Source organism: Mus pahari, chromosome 23, assembly GCF_900095145.1.
Source record: "Mus pahari chromosome 23, PAHARI_EIJ_v1.1, whole genome shotgun sequence".
In the NCBI taxonomy this organism is placed as follows: Eukaryota; Metazoa; Chordata; class Mammalia; order Rodentia; family Muridae; genus Mus; species Mus pahari.
Window position 1 is genome coordinate 37,758,950 of NC_034612.1, and position 15,932 is coordinate 37,774,881.

Genomic DNA, 15,932 nt, shown 5'->3' on the forward strand with positions numbered 1-15,932 from the left:
AAAAAAAAAAAAAAAAAAAAAAAAGCATAGCAGACACTTCCTGATTCGTATCACTAAGGATAGCGCTTATCTTACATGTCTATCTTGTCAATTGCTAAATAAAGTTAAAAAATAAGTAGTGAAATGACTTTAAAAGAATAATTCGAATAGTTAATAAAGATTTAAGGCAGTACTTCTGAGTCTTGCAGTGTTTTTTCCTCAAAGGAATAAGACATCTTTCCAGGACTTCCTGAACATCCTTCACAGAATGGGAGAAAGGTCACACGCCACGGAGATCAGAAACAGAGGCACTGCATACGGCATCCACCTGGGCCCCCTGGTTTCATTGCACGAGCCTAATTCAACCCCAAACTCATAATACAGTGTCCTGACCTCATAGCTGAATTTTTTTTCTAACATAGTTACTCTTAAAATTCAGTTAAGAACAACATTGAAGCTTTAGGTTTGATGCTGTTAAAACAGAAATTTAAATATATGCATAAAAGGCTATGCTAGTTCATAAACATGTAACTCTAAACTTTGATCCTGAGTGACTAGTTTTTCACCAGTTCACTACAAATACCAACATTTGAGGCAGATCCACTCAGCGTGAACGCTTAACTAAAACAAGCCAAATAATACAAAATCACAGTGGCCCATTCTCTTGTATTCTCAATGAAATGTTCACAAGTCCTAAATATTTTGCAACTTCTATTCTATTCTTAGAAAATGACTCTCAAATGAAAAATCAGACTTATGTGGAAATAGCCGCTTCTCATAAATTCCACCTCTCACCAGTAACTTTCCACTATCATTATACGGTGTCCTAAACAAGGGATTCAGACAGTGATGGAGAATCTCAACTACGGGAAGATCCTGGAAAACCAAATAGCCACCACAGAATTATCCCAGGCTTGCTTTTTATCAAGCTAGTTTGGGAGTTTGTTTGCTTTACTTTAATAGCAATCGTCCCCAGCATTCTCCAGGGAGAGCTAAAAGCAACATGGAGATGGGGATGAGTAAGGTAACCCCCGGGTTCTTTCAGTGTTTCAGTCTCCCGGTTGGACTTGGCCGTTCTATTCCTGTCCTTCCCATTCCCTCCCATGAATTATCACAGGTATCATCTCTCTAGACTAAACAACCGGAGACAAAACAAACAAGGATCAATGGTGGACAGGATGCAAGGAAAATGCCGGGCGCTTGACAGAGGGTAGGGTTGCGTTCATTGTACAAGCTTATACCAAGCATTTGCTAAACGATTGCAAATGGCTGATCCAGAGTCTAAGGAAGACACAGAGCTGGGCACATGGGCCAACATAATGAGGACGGTGCGTGACGACAGCTACTGCCCAGACTGTGGAGGGAGAAGTGAGCTGGAATGAAGCAGGCCAGAGGGTTCACAGGGAAGGTGATGTTAGGAGCTGAGCCTGGAGGGTTGATAAAAAACTGACTTCTAACTTAGGAGACAGACAATAGGTGGAAGCAAAATCCAGACAGATGGAAAAGCATGGGCCGGAGCCCAAAATAGGAAACGGTAGCCATGTGTTACGAAGAACTTGGATTCCAGCCAATGAGGAGAAAATGAAGAGTGGAAAGACCAGGGTGACTGACGGAGGAGAAGAGCCCTTGGCAGGGCTACTCAACCGGGAAAAGGCGCATGAAAATTCTGAGTCACGTAACAGCTCCTCGGTCCACGGTTCTGTCCCATGTTCCTGTGATCTCATGAGCCAAGGGTAGGGTGTCTGTCTCCAATAAGAAGGAAAACCTAACTGTCTGCAGGCTCGAACACAGGGAAACCCTCTGCCCCAAATCCAACATACATCTGGTAAACTCCAGCCATTAAATAATCTAGTTGATCTTTGAAAATCACTCAAGACGTTAACTGTCCCTACCTTTCTTTGGAGTGATTGTGGTGACAGGGGTGCCAGAGCCACGTGACTGTTGGCCGAGGGATGCCATACACGGTGCAAGTGAGGACTTGTCTGCTGCCCAGCGGGTAGAGAGGTGGGCTTGGAAGCGAGGACACGGACTTCTCGTAGATCTGAGGTTTCACTAGAGAGGGAGAGAAGCAGATGGCAGTCAAGGGCAGATCTAAGGGTTTCCTGTGGGAGCCCTCTGGAGAGACCAGTCACACTGGCTTTGGATGCCGGGGGTAGGGGAGCAAAAAAATGGTCACATTACGTAGAAAAATGCTTATTTGATTCCATAACATGAATATTGAATTGGTGAGACGTAAAAGCCACCTTGCATACAAAAGATAAGAAAACATGAAGAGTTGAGCTGTGGTGGCACATGCATTTAATCCCAGCATTTGGGAGGCAGAGGCAAGCGGATCTCTTGAGTTCAAGGACAGCCTGGTCTACAAAGCTAGATCCAGGACAGCCAGGGCTATACAAACACACACACACACACACACACACACACACACACACATCCCACAAAAAAATTGTGAAGTGGTTATGATGGGAACAGAGTGTGGTGTTTTTTTTCCTTTGTTTTTCTGTGGTGCTAGGGATAGAACCAGGGCTTTGTTCTTAAGAGGTAAGTAGTCTAATATTGAACTTCATCCCAACCATTAGAAGCAGTTTAAGAATATAAAAATTTAAGCCAGGCGTGGTGGCGCACGCCTTTAATCCCAGCACTCGGGAGGCAGAGGGAGGTGGATTTCTGAGTTCAAGGCCAGCCTGGTCTACAGAGTGAGTTCCAGGACAGCCAGGGCTATACAGAGAAACCCTGTTTTGAAAAAAGAAAACAAAACAAAAAAACAACAAAAAAAATATATAAAAATTTATGTGGGGCTGGAGAGATGGCTTAGCAGTTAAAAGCACTGGCTGCTCTTGCAAGAGGATCTGGGTTTGATTCTCAGGCTGGCTCACAGCCATCTGGCAGTTCCAGGGGAGCTGACATCCTTTTCTGACCTGCTCAGATACTAGGCATGCATGTGGTGCACATACGTACATACACCACACAGGCAAAACACTCATATAATAAAATAAAATAAACTCAAGAATCAATTTAAAAAAAATAAAGTTTGTTTTCTTTGATAGTTTATACTGACTTTCGAACCAGAAAAAATGGTCATTAAATTTGCCCTGGGCCCCAGATCTCACAGGAACGTTAAACTTACCATTTACAATGAGAGTGGCAGTGAGGTTTTTAAATAGCCTTGACTGCTTTATGCCCAGCAAGATCGTATAGTCCCCTGCGTCCTCGGTTGTCACATCTTTGATAATTAACGAGTAGCCATGCACCGAATAGCGAGCAGACTTCAACGTTGCAGGCGAGCCATCTTTTAACCTGTGGTTAACAGCATGGTGCGTTAGTGCCTTCAGTAGCTGGGTGATGTGCCCTTTCTGTTTACAACCTCAAGTGGATTAGTTTTGAGTCTTTGGGCATCAGCACTGTTTTTTTTTTTTTTTTAAACAAAACCAAAAACTTTGGGCACTAACTGTTGGGTAAAGGCAGGTGAGGGGTTTAGGCTGGGTAACATTTCATATTTATTCACAAAGAGGATGAGCTAAGCTAAATGAAGAAAAGAAAGTGGTGGCTTATTGTCCCCTTAGGAGTGTTGGTGGCCATCGGGACTTAAGAACTAACTCAGAGGTTCCGGTCTGACTTAGTCCACCAAGCTGTTTGTCAAGTGAAGTTCTCCTTAAGGCTCCATGAGAAGAACAAGAGCGCAGCTGGACGTGGTGGCGCACGCCTTCACTCCCAGCACTGGGGAGGCAGAGGAGGCAGGTGGATCTCTGAGTTCAAGACCAACCTGGTCTACAGAGTGAGTTGTGGGACAGCCAGGGCGACACAGAGAAACCGTGTCTCGAAAAACAAAAACAACAAAACAAAACAAAAAGAAGTTCAAGTATGAGAACCCTTGTAAGTCGGACCAACTAGATCTGATAAAAATAAAAATAGAGGCTCCTACTGTGGGCTCATGTGGAGTTCTTATTAATTACACAAATGGTCACACCAATTGTCCATAGAGAAACAATCAAAGGCGCCAAGCAACAGGAATTTTAAAATGTTTTGAATGTAAAATCAATGCCTTGATGTTCTCTGTTTAGATGAGGCTTGGCTCTGCCCTGTCTGTAGGCTTTTAGAAGTTCTTAGGAGCCCTTTGAACTCAATCTATGACTTCATTTTATATCTTATTATTTTTGTAATGTTTATTTCTATTTTATTTATTTGTTTGTTTACTTGTGTTTATTTATTGGAGTTTTTCAATGCAAAGTTTCTCCGTATAGCCTTAGCTGTCCTAGAACTCACTCTGTAGGCCAGGATGACCTCAAACTCAGAAATCCACCTGCCTCTGCCTACACATATATATATATGTGTATGTATATACACATATATATATATATATATATATATATGTGTGTGTATATACATACACATATACACGTATATATGTATATATACGTATATGTGTATATCTGTATATATGTATACATATACATACACATATATGCTGAAGAGGGCATTGGGTGCCTTGAGACCTAGTTACAGTTTGTTGTAAACTCCATGTGGGTGCTGGGAAATGAATCCAGGCCCCCTGCAAGAGCAGCCAGTGCTCCTAATGGTTGAGCCATCTCTCCAGCCCCTGATTAAATGTGCAGCTCTTTCAATAGGCCCTTTCATTTGTAGGGAGCATACCCTGCTGTAGAAAGAGGCGGAAATGGTTCTTAGGCCTGTAGGCCTGGGGACACACTCTCTGGCCCTCACTTCCAAGGCAGTCAAAATAGCTATGCAGTATTTTAATGACTACAAATATCATTTTAGTATTGGTCAGTTATGTCCTATCAACAAGACAGCATTTCAAAAGTGGATGTTTTATTTTATTTATTCTTTGCTAGGTAGTCACTAAGGAAATCATCATGAATAGACAAAGGGTCTGTTCAGACAGAAAAGGGTGAGGGTACTTTTTCTGGTCATAAAATTATTACGAACTATTCTATTAAATTTAATGCCTTTTCATTCCTTAAATTACATTTTGTATGTGTAGCAAGACAATTACGAAGTCCTAACAACTTCTTAGATACTATGAAACAAAAATATCCATTAACTTCCCACTATAGTGCTATGAAGGTATAGTATAGAGTTGCAATTTGTTCTTTAATTCCACAGTAAGTATTTGAGTTTGCTGCAAACAAACCCTGAAGGGCCAGGGGCCACAAGCTCTGGGGAGGATTTTCCAGAATGGCAGCACTTCTGTGTTGTATGGCTTATTTTCCTCATCAACTGTGAGTGGCTAAACCTTTTGTTTAAAATAGAGTGATTTAAACCAAAGATAATGGCATTAAAAAGTAATTTAACAAAATTACTGCAGATTCTAAACAGATTGCATTGTTTCACAGTGGTATTATGCTGGCCTGACTTTAAAAAAAAAAATTGTGTAAAGCATTTCTGAATATGCAAACTACAAGCCAAAGAAAACCATAATTAATTCAAGTAGGTCCACTTGTCCACACCTACAAATGAACAAGTCCTGCTGCTATTAATGTTTGTTGGAATTTTAAAGCTGGAACTTTCAACAAAGCCTCATAGAAAGGAATTATTTTTGGCCTCCTCATTACAAGGGCCCACTTCTTCAGGGTTAATAGAGCATGCTACACATTCAAGATGCCTCTGAGTGGCTGCCCAACACATCTCACTCAGAGAGCGTCGACATCATAGGAAGGTTTCGAGAAGCAGGAATTTAGTATGTGTGAGCACACAAGCCTCTCAATCCTTGCCTACCCCTGGGCACTGCCTTCCTTGTCCATCCAGCCCTCCCCAGCGCCACCACCCAGACACCAACATGGTGTGTACAACTTCTCTTTAGTGTCTCTTTCAGGAGTGTCAGTCGCTCAACTCCATCATCTTCCCGCTTGTGAAAAGTGTCTTAAGTGACACTGAAATGATTGCGGTCCTACCATACAACTTCTGGCGAGGGGAAGGCCTTCACTTTCATGGAGAGCCGATAGGACCGCCTTCCTGCCGTGGTTTCCTGCACTGGCTGCTTCCGATGCTTCACACTGATGAATCCTTTTTCTTTGAAAGAAGAAATGACAGTGTGTGAGGCAGGGAGGAATTCACTTATGTGAACGTGAGCTCACTCCCTAAGAGGAGATGCATGGATCAGCCAATGAGAATTGATGGAGCCTGTCATAGAATCCAAGTGTTCATCAATAGATGATGCTTTCAGGCCAGCAAGCCCTAGAGACAGAAAGTGGTCACCTGCTAACCGGGAGCATCAAACTAAATCTGTCACAATAACAAGGGACAGACAGTATTTCTAAATCTACCCAGCTGGTGTAAGGAAGACAGAGAAAGGCTCTGGGCTGCAAAGCCAAGCTGTGAGAACTCGAGGGACAGACAGCTTCTCTCTTTCACTTGTCCTTACAGAATTTACAACTTAGAATTAAGCAACCGTTTGGGGATCCCGTAATCATTAAACTGGGGGTAGAGGAGCATTAATTCCGAGTAATTTATCATACTTTTCTACATCGACTTCATGGGAGAGTCAGGGAAATCCCCCCCCCCCCAGATAAAGTGATAAAGATCGTGGCCAACACGTGCTGCTCTGTTTACATGGGGACAGTGAGTTTGGAGTTCATGACCCTCTTACCGTCTATGCCTCTAGCTGAAGTAAACTTCTAAAATCAAAACTCTCCAAATCAAAAGCAGTATTTTTAAAGCTGGCACTTATCTTTCATACAATGTTTCCTGATCAGATTCATCTCCCTTACTCCTCTGATATCCTTGAAGGTCTGCCCCCATCTCCTGCCCCCTCCCTAATTCCACGTCCTCTCTTTTAGTTAATAACCCATTAACTTCAATTAATGTTGTCCATCATCTTCTGGGTATGGGACCACCTACTGACCTGCCGGGGCCCACGCTATTGAAAACTGATGATCCTTCCCCCAGAGCCATCAGCTGTCCATGGCTCCTCGGTGAGTGGGATCGGCATGTGACTCCCTTTGCTTTCTATGCAGGAATGCTGACTGGCTCTGGCTTGTGCAGATCTTGCACAGGTGGTCCCGGCCACCTTGAATTCATGAGTGCAGCACATGCAGAAGACACTATTTTGCTCTGGCCCTCCCCATTCTGAGGCTCTTACAGTCTTTCCACCCACCCTTCCCAGAAGCGGTCAGTGTAAAGAGTACCCGATGTGCTTCATTTGCCTTTCGGGGTGCAGGAGAAAGCAGTGTTCATTTGTAGTTGCATAACTCTTAGCCACATGGACTTCCCCCCCGCCCCCACCCCCCGACTCTTACTGCCTGCCGTGCTCAGGAAGTGGCGTGCTTAGGCCAGCAGCAGGTCACTTCTGAAGCTTACCATACACATGCACAGAGGTGTTGAAAGACTGGAACGACGACCCACTCTTCACGCGACAAGTGTAGAGCCCCTTGTCTCGGCTCTCCACATTGTTGATCTTAAGAACACTGTGGAACACATTGCTGTGGGGATGGCTCCGGTCAATCCGCTGCCTTATAGATGCTCTCTTAGTTGCCTATGAAAAGAACACACAGCAAGTATAGAAGTCAAGCATTCCCCAAAACAGGATTCTTTTAAAAATCTACTTATTTATTCTATGTATATGAGTACACACTGTAGCTGTCTTAAGACACACCAGAAGAGGGCATCAGATCCCATTACAGATGGTTATGAGCCACCACATGGGTGCTGGGAACTCAGGACCTCTGAAAGAACAGAGGTCTTAACTGCTGAGTCATCTCTCCAGCCCCTCAAATCAGTATTTTGACAGCTTTCTTTTTCTTCCTTCCTTCCTTCCTTCCTTCCTTCCTTCCTTCCTTCCTTCCTTCCTTCCTTCCTTCCTTCCTTCCTTCCCTTCCTCCCTCCCTCCCTCCCTCCCTTCTTTCCTTCCTTCCATTTTTTTTTCTCTCTCCCCCCTCCTCTCAAGGTTAGGCACATCAGATCTACCACAGCACATCATTTGGAAGCAACGCTTTTGTCTAGATGTGCGTCAGACACGAAGTATGCTAGCCTCCGGATCAGTACCGCATCTCTTTAAGTGGTCGTCACATATACATTATGCCAGCTGCTTTTTGAAAGCACCTGGAGAGACCAGAGAGATTTTGTTCAGTAATCACTGAAGAAGTAAAGGTGACAGAGAACTGGCCACCGTACACGAGGAACTTAGGTCTCTTGGGTATGTGTTTAGTGATTTCTCCCTATTACAGGTTCTCATCTCTAAGTAGTAGCCCGTCCCCTCGCACTCAGTGGTGGTGTTTCTGTGAACAAATATAAGTTCTCTTTCCTACTGATGAGAAGGAAAATTCAAGTCATGGCTTTAACCATCCCTCATTCATTATTTCACATCTTGAGCAATGCTCATCAATTTCTGCTAAATCCTGGCAAGTGGGTGTGTGCGAAGTTTCAGCCATCATCTGCAGGGTCCAGTCCCTTACTTATCTCAGGGAAAGAGCACATTCAGCTGTCTGATTGGCTACGGTGGCCTGCTCCCTGTTCTGAGAAGATGCGGTGCCGCCGTCTCCTGCAATTGTTCCTCGTATAACACAGAGCGCGTCATTTCCTCCTCTTAAGTCCTTCCCTGGGGAGGGTCGTGGGAAACGACATGGAAGCAGTCCAGACGGGCCTGAGGGTCTTGAACCTAGTTCCCTTTACCATGCTCAGTCAACTTTCACCCACCTGCCTTTTAATTCCCTTATGGGCAGGGACATATGTTTAGGCCATCTGCATCTTTCTCAGAAACAACAAAAGACAGAGCTGTCAATCACCGCTGTGAGAAGTCAGAATCGGTCCCCCGTGGAACAGGCACAGAGTGGCCTTTCTGCCACTCTGTGTGGGTGTGACTTCCCCCTCTGAAGGGTTTTCTTCCCAAGTGCGTTGTTGGCATGGTTTGCGCTTTGGGAAGCATCTCATCCGGGCCCCTACAAGTGCCCTGTCCACTTGTGAAGCCACTAGCTGTATGTGGCTGTTAAATACAGTTAGTCAGGATGAAGAATACCTCCCTGAAGCTAGCTGGCCACACTTCAAGTGTTCATCTGCCATAGTGGCTAATGGATACTTTATTGTAAAGGACGGGCATAGCATATCCCCGCCACAGAAAATGCCACTGGACAGCGCCATTTTTAGGAGGTTGTTGGTGCTTGGTAGATCTAGTGCCCTGATACCGTGCTTCCATTGTTATTAATTCATTTTCTGCGTATGTTTTGTCTGTATGTATGTGTATATACCATGAGTGCGTCTGCTGCCTGAGGAAATCTAAGGAGGGCATCAGATTCCCTAGGACCGTTGTTGACCATGAGCCACCACGTGGGTGCTGGGAATGGAACCCAGATCCTCTGCAAGGGCAGCCAGTGCTCTTAACCACTGAGCCATCTTTCTAGCCCCCCAGTATCAATATTCTCTCTCTCTCTCTCTCTCTCTCTCTCTCTCTCTCTCGATTTATTTTATCTTCTGTATTTTGTCTGCATGCACCATGGTGCCACAGACCCCCCTGGGATGGAGTTACAGACAGTTGAAACCTGCCATGTGGGAGTTGGGAGTTGAAATGAGGTCCCTCTAGAGGAGCACTAACCACTGGACCATCTCTTCAGCCCCCTCCCCTCCCTCCACCATTTTGATATTCTTACTAGCAACAAGAACTGGATAAAGTTCTCTTCCCTCTTGACATTTATTGAGAATATTTCATTTCTGTCAGAAGCGATCGCTTCATGTCACACAGCACTTTTATTTAAATTTAAATGGAAGAACAGTAGTTCTAGAAGATAGACCTCCCACAGGGTCCATATTACATCTTTTGTTGCAAAGTTTTTCTATTTCCACAGGAGGGGGTGGGGTGGGGGGAGTTGGTGAAAACAGGTCAGGTCGGGGCTGAAGCATTAATCTTTTGTTTATTATTTAATCATAAACTAGTTTTGATTGGCAGTCTGGATAATACGGTAAACGCCTGCCCTTGGGATATGCTGCATAAATCACACTGGCACATGAGGAAGGAGAGCGGGTCTGCTGCCAGGATGTTCTTCCCAGCTTATCGTCGCTTTCCCATCTGTGTGCGTCAATAAATAACTGGCACTTGCAAGGATGCTTCACCTGAAGAGGGAACCCGACTCTGTCTTCATTCTTCTCGGGTTTGTTTGTTTGTTTCTTTTGAAGGACAGATTTGCCCCTTTGACAATCAATAAATGCAGTATTGGATGGCTAGGTTGAAGTATCTTTAGCAAACACACTGCAGTCAGGTGCCTTACTGTCTGCCAGAACCTTCTATGCATACACTGACAAAGACAATCTCTTGAAAAGTTGTTATGACAGAAGATAGTCCCTGTCTGGTATTGAGTGATAAATCCTCTCATCTTGAAATCGCAATGCACCGTTTCCAAGGACGAAGCGCTCCCTCCTGCTTTCCAGACTCACCAGTGGAAACAGCAGCTAGCACCCTTCAAAACAAACCCCCAGACATCAAAGCCAGGATCTGTGCTATCTCATTCAGGGACATTCAGGGACAGCAGGCCAGGGAAACACCATTCAGACCTGCCGCTTGCTTTCCTGTCCACTCACACCGCAGCCCTGCCTGGGAGCCGGATTTCCTAAGTTTTCCCACTTCAAAAACCCAGTGGGGTTTTACTTGCTCAAAGCAGCTGGAGAGTGCCTAGGAAGAACTAGAAAACTCTTCACTCACTTTACCAGGGTAATTCCAGCTCATCTGCACCCTTGTATTGAGCTCCGTGGTGGCGGTGCAGTTGAGGACAAGAGTTTGACCGTAGAGCATTCTCACTGGGCTCGGTGGGCTTATTTGGACATCTAGGATTGTATTGGCTGCAAGCACAAGAGGGGAAAAAAATGTTAAGAATGACAGTTTTTCAGGCCAGATTTCGGAGGATCTGGCAGCCACACCCACGGGACAGCCAGCACTTACTCTGCCGATGAGTCAGATAGTTTGTCTGGTACAGGTGCCCGTTGACGGTGGCTTCACAGTTCAGCAGTCCTATCTCTTTGTACGTTGCATTTGCTATTATAAAGCCTCTCCTACTGTCCCAAGTTATTCTTTGCCCGTCAGGGGTAAGAGTATCAAATGGAAACTGCAAAGAAGGAAGCAACGCTTAGCCGAGCCCCAGTAATACTGACTGTGTCAACACACTATGAGAAAACATGAAAACATGCTTCTCTTTTACCGTGAAAGCCACCACATGGGTCAAAACGCCGGTTTGTTCCCATTACTTCTTTACTTTTCTTTGCACAGAGGCAAATATATTTTGCCAGTGCTAAGTCATATGGATTATGGCGACTTATAATTGGTCTTGGCCACAGGATGCACCCATCTGTAACAGACCCAGATGCCTCATCAGGCTGATGATGAGAATTCTCATACATAGCAAGATGGCCTGGTGCTGAAGAGAGACAATCCCCACCCCCAGCCCCTTGTCCACTGGATCCAGAGGATCCTCTTCATGTGTTACCATCATCTAGAACATTCTAGAGGAACACTGAGTGAGAAGTCATGAGCTTGACTCCATGGGCCAGCGTGACCAGAAGTCCCCTGCAACCTGTCACCTAGGAATTTTCTTGGGCAGTTGAGTAAGACTCCCCTGTTTTTCCTAGCCCTGACACCCACAGGACACAGATGGGGTGGGGGCTCAAACCTGTCCTTGAGGGATACTCCAGACACTGATGAGTCACAGTCAAAGTTTTTCTGACTTCGCAACTACAGCTACTGCCAAAAGCTTGCCAGCTACCTCCCTGTGTGGACTGACTAGGTGCTGCCTTGGGTGAGAGTGGAGGAGTGGGGATGGGGGCTGGCTGGTCCTTACCCTCCTAGCTTCTCTATGGCAATGTCTGTAAGCGGCTCCAGGAGCCTCTGACTCCTACTTTGGATGAGTTTGATGTTCACTTGCATCTTCGTTAGGCTGCACTGTAAATGTCTTTCCCTTTCTGAACATGCAACTTAAGAGTTTGAGGAGGAGTCTCACGGATGGATTTCTTTCCTTCCTTTTCCCTAAGAGGTTAAGTTTGGGTACCACCCATGACCAGGCAACAGATCTAGTATAAAGGACTGGTAGGAGGCAGACAGATGGGAGCAGAGCCATGAGGGCAGAGATGGGGGACAGAGAAGGAGAGAAGGGGAGAGAGAGAGGCCAGCCAGGAACACATGGGAACAGGGAGAAAGAACTGGGGTGGCAAATAGTCATTTTATATGCCACCCACACCTGGTGGTGGCAGGTGGGGGTGGGAGCAGATGATGGCATAAGCTGCCCCCAGGTCCCTGGGCAGTGGATACCCTACCCAGACACCAGCTTATCCACGTGAACAACACAGCTGACTCTCCCTTTGGAATATGTGACAATACATCCAAACTGTCACGATTTTGGTTCTTTCATTATTTTGATTTATGCATATTATGTTATAATTTAAATAAACAAGGGGGTGGGCAGTAACTCATAATGTTTTTTGTTAGGAAAAGGATGTTCCAGATAAGTCTACTGAGAAGCCCAGAGAAAAAATTATTTCAGAGACATTAAAAAAAAAAAATTAAAATGCTACAACACCCAATTGAAGCCAAAACCACACTGGAAGTGACATTGTTGAGTCTTACCTTTTTTAGGGTGACTGTGATGTTGGGTGACGTCACCCGGCAGGGGATGATGAGCTGTCTTCCTTCTGTCATGTGCACAAGTTTGGGTATGTCAGTGTGCATCTCTATGAAAGGACTCCCTGCATCTGAATGAGGGGGTGGGGAGGAAACCACATATAAGTAACTGAGAACATATGCACGTAAGACGCCGTAGCCGGGGATGCCCCTGGGACTCTGCTGCAGTCACGCCCGCCACGCCCTCTTTGTGAAGAAGTCTATGTTTTGCTCTGAACCGGCCTTCTATGTGCCTGTCTCCAAAAGCAGTGCAGTTTCTTATTCAGTTCTTGGCTTTGGTGGGATTTATGCTGACTCCTTAATATGCAATGAGGTCACAGGGACCACGGATGCTTTTGAAGTGCAAGGAGGGAGAAGGGGGTAGGGGTGGGGACACAACTAAGTTAAGTTTGGGGGGGGGGAGGAGTACCTTCCAGGAAAGCACAGGCGCTACTTCTTGGAAGAGTTCGGGCAAGGCAGAAGAAGTCCCCAGACTCAGGGGATCATCATTTGAATGGCAGGGATACCATTCAAGGGATGCTTGAAGGCTTTAGACCTTGCCCAGTAGCCTAGGGATGACTGAGAAATGCATGTATTTCACAGGAGATTAGGGGTGTTTCTTCAACACACAAGGTTTATCTGCTAAGAGCAAAGCTTGCAGAGAGGTCTGGAGGGACCTCTGCTGAAACATCACCCAAACATCTCCTTTGAAAGTGTGGCATTGCCCCTTAGAGGCAAGGAGGACTCTAACTTGTAACTCCTCCAGGGAACCAGAGCGAGCATCAGATTGTCTCTCTCCCTGCCCACCTTGCTCTTGTCTTCAGGGATCCCTTCAAGACTGTGTTCTTGTCTCCCAGACATGGCTCCAGCCTTTGGCGGCCAGAAGTCCTGAGTGCAAGAAGGAAGAGCCCCAGCCCGCCGGGTGTGGTGGCTCATGCCTTTAATCCCAGCACTTGGGAGGCAGAGGCAGGTGGATTTCTGAGTTCGAGGCCAGCCTGGTCTATAGAGTGAGGTGTCCAGGACAGCCAGGGCTACACAGAGAAACCCTGTCTCGAAAACCAAAAAAAAAAAAAAAAAGGAAGAGCCCCCAGAGCTGCTGGGTGGACCTCCCAAAACAAAATGCTAACGGAGAAGTTTTAGAGAATCAAGAACTGTCAGCAGTGATGGGTGTCAAACACCCACAGTGGCTGCACAGTGGCTGGTATGGGTGGGACCGGTGAGGTCCTTTGTCCTTCTGAATGGGGCCTATCTGGAAACAGTTAATATAATTACTTAAGCTAAGGAGTGTGGGTCCTGAACCCATAATACAAATCCTAAAACCAAAAGCAGAGGCTGATGGGACCTCTGAAAGCCAAAGAATGCTGGGAAACGGGAACAGGAGATGGCAGAAGAGGACGGCAGATCCCTGACAGGTATTGGGAGGCGGGGAGGGACGAACACACTGGCCCTAGAAACACAGATTTCAGACTTAGCACCACTTCAGGCTTTATGCTACATGCACAGCCCAGTCACGGAAGCAGGATAAAAGGCCAGCCTCAGCCACTTAGCTAGACACCTTGTTTTTGATGATGTTGTTATTTGTTTGTTTGTTTTAAGAAAAAATTGGAGGCAGGTGTGTAGGAAGTGGGGGGATATCTGTGAGGTTAGTTTTATGAGTTATTTTCACCTCTCTCTACTTCCTCCTCTTCTATTTGTGTGTGTGTGGGGGGGGGGGAGAAATGGACAGACTGACAGAGACAGACACAGAGACACAGTCTTAGCTCTGGCTGGCCTGAAACTCACTACGTAGACTAGGCTGGCCTTGAACTCACAGAGCTCGTCTTTCCTCTGCCTCTAATACCCAGCTGGGTTATTCTATTTGTTGGGCTTTCTAGAATGATCATATGTCATTTAATGATAGCCACTGAAGTTAAAACTCCAATGAGAAAGCGCTATCCAGTTGCACACGAGGAAAACAACACATTTGTCATGGATTGGCTCCCGTTTTGACTGACACGGTTAACCATGCTCACTGTTTGTTGCTTAGGAATTCTCAGTGGGCAGAGGTCACCATCGTGAGGAGAGAGAGAAAATGAACGCAGTGCAGACAAGGAACGCTCATCAGAACGGACCCCTCCTCTAGATAAAGTTGCTGAGGCAGACACCCAGCAGGACCAGGGCGACCTTCTCTTCTCCCTGCAAGTCTATGTTTCTTTTCTCTTTTGTGAATCCCGAAGGTAAACACCAGGAAAGCTCTTAATTCATTGAACTGAACTGTAAATCCTTCCATTGAATTCACTGTCGACGCAGAAGACCCTTTCCAACAAAGGACACTACCACAAACAGTTCCTAGAGGAAACAGTAAACTCGGGTGACATCGGCTCTTGGCTAATGAAACGGCAATTTCAAGGGGAAATAGAATCATCTTTTCGTGTGAATCTCTTTATCTCTTCTATGGATTCCCCCAGACACTTGATTTCACTGTAGATATTGTCTCCCAGGGGTCAGCTTCAATGCCAGCAGTGGGCCGGCTAGGACTCAAAGGTATCAGAACTTCAAAAATTCTGTGTCCACCCAAACAACTAAAACCGCGCTGTTAGTACATCTGTCAATAGTGGCATTATAAATCCATGTTTGCAAATGAACTTGTGCCTGTACACCTGTACACACACACACACACACACACACACACACTCCACACTTCACTCTACTCCCTGTGCTTATTAAGAATACATTTCTTTCGCAGCTTGTTTCAAGGCAAGGCTGAGAATGAACTTGCCTGACATAATACAAATGTTTTCTTTGGTAGGACTGTAGATATAGGAGAGGTTACAGTCCCATTAACATCACCGGTAAACATCACGTACTACTCCCAAAGAATACATCTGTCTACATCACGAAATTAAAAATGACATCTACCCATGGCCAGCGCTGCAGAGTGACTTCCGGTTATTGAACTGGGTGATTGTCAAAGGAGTGAGAAACCAGTGCTGAGGCCACGCGCACACAGTCACCAGGGACTCAAGGCAACATACACATCTAAGTAAGCCCCCTGAGCCTTTACAGCTCAAAGCAGTGGCGGGAACCTGGCACAGAATATGAGGTCTTCTCCTCGCACGGTGGGAGAATGTGTAAGGCCAAGTGGGCTTAGAAGCAGGGAGGGATCAGAGACCCTTACTCAGACTGGAATTCTGTCTGGTTTTTAACGAGTATTTTTTTTTTTTTCCTTTCGCGACCTGTAAATCGTGCTGGCAGCTTAAGGCACACAGTGCGGAGAATGCCACCCTTACCCCAGCTCTGACTGATATACTGCAGGTGAATAACACCCCACCCCAACCCCCAGTGTGTGCGCACACACAAAATTGAAAAGCCCGCCGGGTGTGGTGGC

At 45.7% G+C, this 15,932-nt stretch overlaps 1 protein-coding gene across 1 annotated transcript in view; it reads right to left on the reverse strand.

Moving 5' to 3' along the window:
* Flt1 (fms related tyrosine kinase 1) overlaps positions 1 to 15,932 on the reverse strand; it is a 169,772-nt gene that overhangs the window by 110,949 nt on the left and 42,891 nt on the right. The window contains exons 4-10 of the mRNA XM_021222701.2: positions 12,533 to 12,657; positions 10,859 to 11,021; positions 10,622 to 10,758; positions 7,294 to 7,468; positions 5,889 to 6,006; positions 3,107 to 3,276; positions 1,872 to 2,031 (exon numbers count right to left, since the gene is read on the reverse strand). Of these exons, the coding sequence (XP_021078360.1) occupies positions 1,872 to 2,031; positions 3,107 to 3,276; positions 5,889 to 6,006; positions 7,294 to 7,468; positions 10,622 to 10,758; positions 10,859 to 11,021; positions 12,533 to 12,657 (1,048 nt within the window). The remainder of the gene's footprint in view (positions 1 to 1,871; positions 2,032 to 3,106; positions 3,277 to 5,888; positions 6,007 to 7,293; positions 7,469 to 10,621; positions 10,759 to 10,858; positions 11,022 to 12,532; positions 12,658 to 15,932) is intronic.